Source organism: Buceros rhinoceros, unplaced genomic scaffold (assembly GCF_000710305.1).
Source record: "Buceros rhinoceros silvestris isolate BGI_N320 unplaced genomic scaffold, ASM71030v1 scaffold16613, whole genome shotgun sequence".
Taxonomy (NCBI): Eukaryota; Metazoa; Chordata; class Aves; order Bucerotiformes; family Bucerotidae; genus Buceros; species Buceros rhinoceros.
Genome location: NW_010401963.1, coordinates 53,424 through 63,505, shown reverse-complemented (window position 1 = coordinate 63,505; position 10,082 = coordinate 53,424). Strand labels below are relative to the sequence as shown.

Sequence of the window (10,082 nt, the reverse complement as noted above, 5' to 3'; positions counted from 1 at the left end):
TTGCAACTTAATCAGGGTAGGTCCACTTAAGTGCCTTGTATATGTACTGACAGCGAAGGGATGTAAACGGGAGGTGAATTTCCCAAGAACCTCGGTTCCATTCATGGGAGATGGTGGTTTGTGTTCAGGCTCATTCCTTAGAAGTCGGCTGCCCCTAAAGCAGAGATCCAGTCCAGCAGCTGCGGGCAGGTTTCGCTGAATTCCTGCACGTGTGTAGGGAGTAGATGTTCGTGTGTGAAAGAAGCGCATCAGGAGGTTCACGGTGGGGTTGCTTAAACTTTTACAGCACAGAAAAGGGACTTAGTCAGCTCTTTGATCACAGTACTTGGCTAATGAGTAAATTCCTCAATTTCAAATTCCATTTCCGACTGGAAGGTAAGCTGTTCTAGCTGCCCGGATGTCCCCTTGCTGCTTTGTTTTTTTTTTTTCAAAAGGCGGTAGGTGAATGGTGAATCTGAGTGGGCAGAGGTGTGGCAGCAATGGTGTGATGTGTGATAGCAGGGCAAGAATTGCTGTGCCCCGGCACTGTTAAAAGGTAGCTGGTGTAACAAAATCCACGAGGAAACTAATAATTTGTGTTCAACCCCCTGTACAGCTTGGTCTCTGTACTGTTTGATAAACGTAAGCATTCCTAATATTGTTGGTTTTTTGGTGTGGAATTGACTAAGCAGTGACTTGGGTGTTTAAAAACAAAGCCTTCTTGTCTGGAAGCGTATTGATGACTACTGAACTTAGGTTTGAAATGAAAATCATGAGTACTAACAGGATGTCTCTCTCGTTTTCAGGTCTTGGCACAGAATGAATATAATTAGAGAAAACAGAGATCTTGCTTGTTTCTACACAACAAAACATTCATGGAGGGGAAAGTAAGTAGTTCAAAGTTTGGGGGGTTTATGTTCTGTGTGACATTTCTCCTCTCCATTATTGGATTTCATGGCATAGTTCCTGTATGGATAGAGGAAAAAAATGAACTGAAGTCTCCCACTGCCCTGTCCCTGAATATATCTCCACTGGAATGGGTCTTAAACATTACGTCCTCACTGCTGCCTTCTGCACGCGTTCCCCCGCTTCAGTGAGGCTCTGAAACACACACCTGACTTACTCAGCCTCCGAGTCTCTTGGACTTACTACATAGAGCACTAATTTTGAAGTGGAAATGCTCCTTCTCAGCACAGGTTCTTGGAGGAGTGGTGTCTTATCTACTTTAATAGATGAGGGTCCCTAGTCCACACGTGCACTTAAGTTGGGTGATAGATTATCTCCTAAACTGCTAACTGAGATTGTTTGGAGACTTCTGTTGCTGGTAATACCCTTCATCTGTAGTGGGGGTCTTGGATCTAAATGGGGGTCTGCACCTCAGGAGCACGAGTCCTGCTTTATTCTAATGGTTGTGCTGAGAGGTGATGGCTCAATCTGTTGTTTGACCACTAAGTTGAAACTGGCTTTTTTTTTTTTTTTTGGCAATCGGCTGATAAAAATTCATTAATTCTTCCTATCAAAGATTGGGAATGCTGGGATGGGAAGGGAAGGAGGATGGGATTGCAGGGAGTGGCAGCCACAGTTGTGCTTTGAAGAACTGTGAGATTGCTTCAGTGTCTAATCAAAGAGCTCCCTGACTTTTTGACAGCAAAAGTTCAAGCCCTGGGTTGAGAGTCCAGAGTGGATTGAGCAGCTGTCCAAGGGCAAAATCTTTCCAAGACAGATTCTTGATTGACTTGAAATAAATAGTTTAATATTTTGGTTTACCATGTTAGAGTTCTAGCCAGTACTTGTGTAAATTGAGTCTTACCCAAGTTACGATCCAGGCATTTCAGTTTGTGTGGGCATGGGTGAATAAACTGTTTCCTTTGGTAATAATGAGGTACAATACTGGAGTAAAATATTAGAGCAGTTTGTTCCTCTTCACCTTTCCGTCCTCCGACAGAAACTAACTAGTCTCTTCCACTGGAGTTCCTGTGGTATATCTGTGAATTCAGTGTGTGTACAATTTGAGTCACTTGGTGAGAATTAACACACAGAGCTTGGATCACTTCTCTTACCCAGTGCCTTCCATTAAAAAGCCTGTTCCTGTGTGGTGCAACCTGTTGAACTTAGTGTGATCTTGAACTCTGATGGTAACAATCTGATAAAATATGAAGTCTTATAGAACTTCAAACTAAGTCTAAAGCAAACTTGATTTGGGAACTCAGTGACACTTTCACATAATGAAGATGAAACGAGCATTTAGTGAGAACTTGCCTCTTGTGTTGCAGCAGGAGCTTATAGGGCTTTTAGTCAGCTTATATTTAACTTTATACCCTCCAGAACTCCCGTCCTTGGCAGGCCCCGGCCGCCCCGTGCCCGGGTCTGTGATGTCCGGAGGTAGAGCAGCGACTCTTTCACGGGCACCCCCTTGCCGTGGGGAAGGAGCTTGCGTGCCCTTGTGAGGTTGAGAGCTGTGCTGGTGGTGGCATGTGCCTCCGGTGGGGTCTCCCAGGCCAGACAGGTCTCAACTGAAGGGTCAGACAAAGTGTGTCCATGGGCAGGATGGGCTCACTAGCCTTCGGGCACCATCCTAGGAGAAGGACAACTCTGACCCCAAACCCGGGCAGATAGAGCTCGTGTAGCCCTGTAAGGCTCATCCATCATCTAAGAGAAGGATGCTCGAACCAAACCTACGACCCGAGGACTTCGTTGTCACCGTCCAAGCTCACTGGGCCCTGGCAGATGAACCTCAGGTGTAAAGGGTGGAGCCAGTTCCGCACACGCTGGTGCCTCACCTAAAAAACCCACCGCACAGCCCCGAAGGGTGCACTCATCGCTTGCAGTGAGCGTGGGAAAGGCCCTTCCTGGATCTTTGTTCGCGAAGCCAAGCCATGATGATGATGATTTAACTTTATGCGTAGTGCTACATGAGCCTGAATCACTTTGGCTGTCCGTATGATCTGTCACTTTGCTGAATAAGGGCTGCGTGCACGGCAGTTAAAGTATGTTCTACTGGTACAGAAAACAGTAGGGAATGAGGTTTGTGACAGTGACTGTGTCAGACAGATAGTCCTGACCTTGTTAGTATGAGAGAAGGGAGGCAAAGTCAGATAACATGAGGGGGCAGCTCTGAACATACCTTAAGCCCGTGCGGAGTTTGGCCTTGTACAGAAAGGATGGCGTTTGCAGACCTGGTCAGTGAGAGAGGAGACAGAGGGAAGAAACGACCTGCTGCTTGATGCAGTGGCTGGTATGGCACAGATCCAGGTTCGTCGGCCAGCCATCTGGTCGATCCTGTCCTGCCCTTTCCCTTGCAAAGCCACCACTTTCCCAGAGCCGGAACTTCAGCTGCTGCACGGAATCCATTCTCATATGGACAGCCAGAGTGGGCTTGGTTCGTGTTCCAGGAAGGCATCCATGTGCAGCTCCTGTTTCTTTGGTCAGACCATTCATACTAGAACAGGCTCTGCTTCAGGTTTGGCTTGACTGTTTCCAGATAGAGGTACCTGAGACAAGAAGTTTGTTACTAACCCCTTGCTGCTACTTGTACAATCTACTGTTTAAAACTCTGGGTGGTTGTGTTACAAAACATTCTGATTCAGAATACTGTATATAGAGAGTTGTTTCGGGGTGTGTTGTGAAGGAAATGAAACCATGGTAAGGCTTCCGTTTTGCACTTGGCCCATCCGTTTCTGAGCTTTGGCTCATTGCTGCTTGTTCCTGATGTGTCTGAAACACAAGCAACTACCTTACTGCAGCTGCTCTTGAAGCACTGTGGCAGTTAACGCATCTGTGGTGTTGATGTACGATGACGAGCTGCCTGGTGAGCTGTAGCTTCAGTGATCCAAGTCTGAGTTAAATAGCTTCAGTTTTCCTCAAGGTGAAGAAAACTAGGCTTGGCTGCAGCAGTGCTTTGACTAGTTACAGTATTGTGACCAGGTGTGTCTGTAAATTGGATTATTTCATGTTACAACTGTTGTCCGAGACAGCTGCAGACACGTGCTTTAGAGCGTTACAGGAAGATCTTTCTTCTTATCCCCGTAGTCTTTTTATTCTGGTCTGGTTGTACCTTCCAGTGCAAGTTCCAAAAGTCTTTGGTCCTGACTTAGCCAGTAACTTAGGAAAAGAGATGCATAAGGAAATATATTTAGTAGTATTTAACTTGTATGTTCCCTTTATGAATATGTGGAACAGAGGAGCGTAAGGTGCTCTAAGGGTAAACTTCAAACTGACAAAGAAAATTCCATATCCGTTTCGTGATGATGACCTGTATGTAGCTCTCAACAGGATCTGTGTGGTTCGGCAGCGTTTCTCTGTGTCTGCTGGAGGAACTAACACCCGTCTGTATTCTAGGTATAAGCGCGTCTTCTCAGTTGGAACCCATGCCATCACCACGTACAATCCCAACACGCTAGAAGTTACAAATCAGGTAACTATTTTCTGAAGTTGGTTTCTGACTTGCGTTCACCAGGCAGTTTGTCTTTAGGCGAGTTGTCTTTACTGGCCCATAAGCAGTAGTTTGCTTTTGGGTGTGCTGTTCTGAAGGGACCGGGGTAAGTTTGATCACTGTCAGGAGTCGTCCCTGAAGGGAGTCGTGACATTTACTTACTCTGCAGAGCATCACGTAGGAAGCTGAAGCTCCCGCTGTCACGTAGTGTGCCAGCTATTGTCTCGTTACAGCAGCTCCCTTGCGATCGCTACTAAGGGGGTTGGAGTGGAGGAGAGGTAATGTTGAAATTACTAGCAGTATAACCTAATTACTTTCAATTGTCTAGTGGCCTTATGGAGATATCTGTAGTATTTCTCCTGTTGGAAAAGGACAAGGAGCAGAATTTAGTCTCACTTTTCGCAAAGGGAGTGGAAAAAAGTCCGAAACACTAAAGTTTTCCACAGAGCACAGAACAGAACTCCTTACGGAGGCACTGGTAAGATTTGATCAATTTTTTTTTTTCTTCAAGCAAGCAGTAAGTACTGGGGTTATCATTACCATTCGTGGTAGCTTGCTATGCTTTCAACCCTTACATAAAAAGTAGGAGAGCAAGTTGTCTTTTGAGCTGTTATGTTAACAAGCTTGATCTAGTGTCAGCTGCAGGATCTGGTGCATGTTTCTTAGATCGTGAGTAAAGTTCCACAGCGGAATGGTGAGCCTTCAAGGAGGCTTAGTTCGAGCCCCTTAAAACAGCTTAAGCATAGACTTTCTGGATAGGTTGGCTGTAACATTTGCATTCATGGTTAACTCTTTTGAAAACAGAGATTCAGGACAGACTTCTCGGAAGGAAAAATCACAGGACGGGTAAGTGTCTGGCTTGTCTGGATCATGTGCAGTTTAATGAAATGATCTAAAGACTTAAACCTCCGCTTTGTTCCTGCGTGTTGTGCCTGTGCTCTATGCATTACCTGAAATAGCTTCTGTAGATTTCTCATCTGAAGTCTTGCTTTGAGAAAATGAAGAGTTTGTTCAAAAACACTGGGAATCTTTTCAGCAGTAGAATATGTGAGTTCTTGTCACTTGGCCTGAGCCTCATGGCAGTACACTTGGACTTGAAATGTTACTGCTGAAATAACGGGCTTTGCCGTGTGGGGTCCTTCTTCAGAGAGAAGGAAGAAGAAAAACATAACTTTTGATTAATTACTCAATGTTTACTACTTCCAGTGTTACACTTTCTAACTCTAAATAGTTTTCTGCTTAACATCCTGAACACTTGAGATGGGAATGTTGTTTCCCAGGAGGGTTTCTCTAGGTCACGTCACAGACAAGATTGCCCTTTAATGGGCAGTAAGAAGCGAGGCGGTATACAGAGCGGGACTTCGTGTTTGGGCTTCTGTCTTCCGCTCACAGAAGAGAGCACTTAAAATAACTGAAAGCCTGGCATAGAATAAATTCTCAGTGATGAAGGTAGTAACACTGCGGGAACGTGGGGGTCCCCTGTGTCTCACTGCAGCTTAGAGCAGCCCTCTGGCCTTGCTGCTTTCAGTAAGTCTGTATTGTAATGGAATATGTCTGCAGGAGCTCCAGAAGTTGCACTGTAGCGGTTAGTTGAGCCTGATTTAGCTGAGTACAGCATCTGGTGCTGTAGCCATTTCCGTGTCCAACCCCAGTGCACGTAGGCTGTGAGTAGAACACCTTCTGCGGCAGCAGAAACTGCTCCTTTTGGAGTGGCGGTTTGGGGGTGGCTGTTCTGTCTTCATGCTCTGTGTAAGCTGTGACATCCTTGTCAGCTGACAGCTCCTTTCCTTTGACTCGGTGTTTCTTAACATAGATAACAGCATGAGGGGAAGCAACATGCTTTTCTGAACTTCACACCCATGCTGCTCGCTGAATTGGAAAAGAACCATTGCTGTGTAGGAAAGGAGTGTGTGTGTGGATGTCTAAAAGTAGCTCTCTCTGCAGAGGTATAACTGCTATAAACATCACTGGAGTGATACCAGAAAGTCTGTGATTCTGGAAGTGACTCCTGGAGGTATTGACCAAATCGATCCTGCAACAAATAAAGTCCTGTGCTCCTACGACTACAGAAACATCGAAGGCTTTGTCGATATTGCTGGCTATCAGGGAGGCTTCTGCATCCTCTATGGAGGATTTAGTAGATTGGTGAGTACTAAAACAAAACATCTTGCTGTGGTGCTTAGGATGTTTATAGCTGCATATTTAATAATGAAGCTTCGGTGTAATTCTGAGCATACAGGTATGTGCCTCTTTGGGACCCAGCTGCAGAGCCTCAAGGCTTGTGGACAGATTTGAAAACCTCTTTTCCATGGGAAATTAGTTAAAACATTTGAGAGCAGTCTGTGGGGTGGTTTTTTTTTTTCTTTTTCACTTGTTGCATGTTTAAAAGCTGCAGAGCCTAAAATATCTAGTTTTTTATATTTGGATAGTGAATCTGAATGTGACGTGGACTTGCTGCTGCCAGGCTGATGGGGTCCGTTGCCAAGCACGGACAGGCAGGTTGTGACTTTAATGGCATGCTAATGTGTGGCAGGTATCCTTTAGGAATAGCTGCTATAGATTTTTTTTTTGAAAGGTAAAGGTAAACTGAATAGTGGATCTCTTGTGTAATAAATACCTCTTCTTTTCATACCGTGCACTTAGCAAAGGCAAGCCCAGCTGCTGGGAAGGTTCTCTGCTCTTAGCTTTATAGTGGAGGATTATTTATGGAGCTGTTAGGCCATATATCTCACCTGTGTTTTTTTTCTTGTCAAACTTGCAGCACCTGTTTGCATCTGAGCACAGGGAGGAAATCGTCAAGAGTGCAATAGAGCATGCTGGCAACTTCATAGGCATCTCTCTGCGGATAAGGAAGGAATCCCTAGAGTTTGAGCAATACTTGAATCTCCGCTTTGGAAAATACAGCAATGATGAATCTGTAACGTCTTTAGCAGAGTTTGTTGTTCAAAAAATAACTCCTAGACACACGGTAAGGGGATCAAACTGAACTAACTTGGTTCCTCTGCAGCGCTAAGAATTCTCTTTCCTAATGTGCCTTTTGGTTTTTTTTTTAAGGAGCCTGTGAAACGAGTACTAGCTCTTACCGAAGCTTGCTTAGTCGAGCGGGATCCAGCTACCTATAACATTGCAACTTTGAAACCTTTAGGTGAGGTAAGAGGCAACCTTTCTCCATCATCAACAAGAAGCTCCAAAAGGTGGTAACAGTAGGCATTTGCAGTACATGTGAGTGGCCTTATCTTGTAGAGTAGATAGGTGACCCTGCTTCGTGAAGGTGATCCTTCTTTCTTGTTTTTAGGTATTTGCAATAGTATGTGACTGTGAAAACCCCCAGCTCTTTACCATTGAGTTCATCAAAGGACAGATTCGGAAATACTCTTCAACGGAAAGGCAAGTGGAGCTCCTGTGGGTTACAAATTCAAATGGAAGGTGCCACAGCAGTGCGTTAGTTTCTCAACTTCTGTAAACTCTGGCCCGTGGAAGTGTTAACTCAAAGCCTTGCCATCTGCTGTTTACAAATCAACATTCACTACAGGATCTAAATCTCTCCCCTTGACCTTCATCCCAACTGTAAGCAATCTGTCCAGAAGTTTTCTGAGGCACACGTAAGGGTGTTGGACAGGTACACGCAGCCTGTTTCTCCTCAGCAGTGTTGCTCTGTGTAGGCTGTACTTGGTAAAGCGGTATTCCTGAGACAAGGAAAGTTTAAGTGATATGGAAGTGTGAGGGCTGTAAGTCCCTTGAGCTGTCTGCTTGAGATGGTCTTAGTGGGTTCTATTTAAAACAACCAACAGAACACTCGCAGTTGTCTGATCCGCTCGGGGCTGCATTGGCTCACACCATATGTAACCCATTAGTGGATAATCTGGAGCTGATCCCTTTAGTGAAAGGCTGCAGCTGGCTGCACTGGCTGTAGGACAGCTCAGGCCTTACGGTGAATAGAGGAGCACTTGCAAGCTGGTGTCTTCTTCCAGAGCCGAAGCTGGTAGCACCAGTGTTAGTAAGACATTCCAAGAACCGCTGCCTTTTGTTCTGTGCTTTATTTTTTTGCCTATTTGTCTTAACTTGGTTCTTTGGCATTGCTTTCTGATCTAAATGGTACTGGTATGTTTTTTTGTCCCAACCCAGAGATTCTCTCCTGGCTAGTCTGTTGGATGGAGTGAGAGCCTCTGGTAACAGAGATGTCTGTGTGAAAATGACCTCCACGCACAAAGGCCAGCGCTGGGGGTTACTCAGTATGCCTGTAGATGAAGAAGTAGAGAGCCTTCATCTGAGGTTTTTGGCTGCTCCCCCAAGTAAGCTAATGCCTGTTACATGGTTTTATAGTGCTCTTTGAAGTATCCAGCAGGTTAGTCAGGTGCTGTGCATTTAACCCTGGTTATGTCTCCTTCCAGATGGTAACTTTGCAGATGCTGTGTTCAGGTTCAATGCTAACATCTCCTACAGTGGGGTACTACACGCAGTTACACAGGACGTAAGAACAAATCCTCTGCCCATCCTCCTAAGATGTTGTTAATGCATACAGATATTAATAACTGTTATTTCTTAACCAGGGCCTGTTCTCAGAAAACAAGGAGAAGCTCATTAATAATGCCATAACAGCACTGCTCTCACAAGAGGGAGATATTGCAGCATCTAATGCGGAGCTTGAAAGCCAGTTCCAAGCAGTAAGACGACTAGTGGCTTCCAAAGCAGGCTTCCTGGCCTTTACCCAGCTCCCGAAGTAAGTGGGAGGGCTCCTCAAGCTTGGGAAGTGTAGCAGGTGAAAAGGGCTTTTGACAGTGTCCTCTCTCTGAAACTGAAAATTGGAGTTAAGCTTCGCTTCTGAAAAAGTCTGGAAGACTCTGTACACAATTGCTTCCAGCAGTGCGAGAGTGTCGTCAGGCTTTAACGTAAAGTGAGAATCCCAAGTGATTGTTCGTATGTAAAGCTCATTCTTTTTTTGCTACATAATCTCTGCCTTGAGTCAAACGTGGTTTAGTGTTTTTCCTGGTGGAAGAACAATACCGTAAGTACAAACTGCTTGGAGTTTGTCTTAATTGGATAACATAAGGAAGCAGAAAGACGGCCTAATGTTCTTTGGAAAGTGAAAAATTCTTCAGAATGTTTCTGCCTCTGCACTAGGGGGCAGCTGAAGGATGTGAAGAGCAGCACGTGCCCTTAGTCCGAGACCTTTATGAAGTTCTGTTTCCCTGTGAACGCTGTCCTGTACTATGACTATCCTGTAACTACAGAAATAGGCCTTTGTTTCAGTGAATGCGCTCTCAGCTTATTACTAACAGTAAAGTCAACGTTACTGTTTTCCTACCAAGGAATCTCAGTTTATGTAAAGGTCAAGGCAGGGGCTTAATGCAGTTGGCACAGGCTGCTTTTAGTCCTTGATTGGACTTTTATCCTAAAACTAAGGTTTCCTCTCTAATCCTGGTGGTTTTGCTTTCTTTTGAAAAGATTTCGAGAACGGTTAGGAGTGAAGGTTGTGAAGGCCCTCAAAAGGAACAATGATGGAGTAACCCATGCCTCTATTGACATGCTTTGTGCTCTTATGTGTGTAAGTATTAAACTGCGGATTCTTTCCCTTCGGAGTGTGTGAACTTCAGGCTACTGAAAGATGTAGAAACAAGGCCTGCCCTTCACCTTGCAGTGTGCTCAGACAACTTGCGCTGAGATTTCCTGC

The 10,082-nt window shown here is 45.0% G+C and overlaps 1 protein-coding gene across 1 annotated transcript in view; it reads left to right on the top strand.

The window, feature by feature from the left end:
* The first annotated feature begins 798 nt into the window (after positions 1-798).
* Positions 799-10,082, top strand: part of DNAJC13 (DnaJ (Hsp40) homolog, subfamily C, member 13) — a 39,057-nt gene continuing 29,773 nt past the window's right edge. Inside the window, exons 1-12 of the mRNA XM_010132481.1 lie at positions 799-866; positions 4,318-4,393; positions 4,740-4,889; positions 5,216-5,257; positions 6,356-6,556; positions 7,173-7,379; positions 7,466-7,561; positions 7,707-7,798; positions 8,537-8,703; positions 8,803-8,882; positions 8,962-9,131; positions 9,857-9,956. Coding sequence (XP_010130783.1) covers positions 799-866; positions 4,318-4,393; positions 4,740-4,889; positions 5,216-5,257; positions 6,356-6,556; positions 7,173-7,379; positions 7,466-7,561; positions 7,707-7,798; positions 8,537-8,703; positions 8,803-8,882; positions 8,962-9,131; positions 9,857-9,956 — 1,449 coding nt within the window. The remainder of the gene's footprint in view (positions 867-4,317; positions 4,394-4,739; positions 4,890-5,215; positions 5,258-6,355; positions 6,557-7,172; positions 7,380-7,465; positions 7,562-7,706; positions 7,799-8,536; positions 8,704-8,802; positions 8,883-8,961; positions 9,132-9,856; positions 9,957-10,082) is intronic.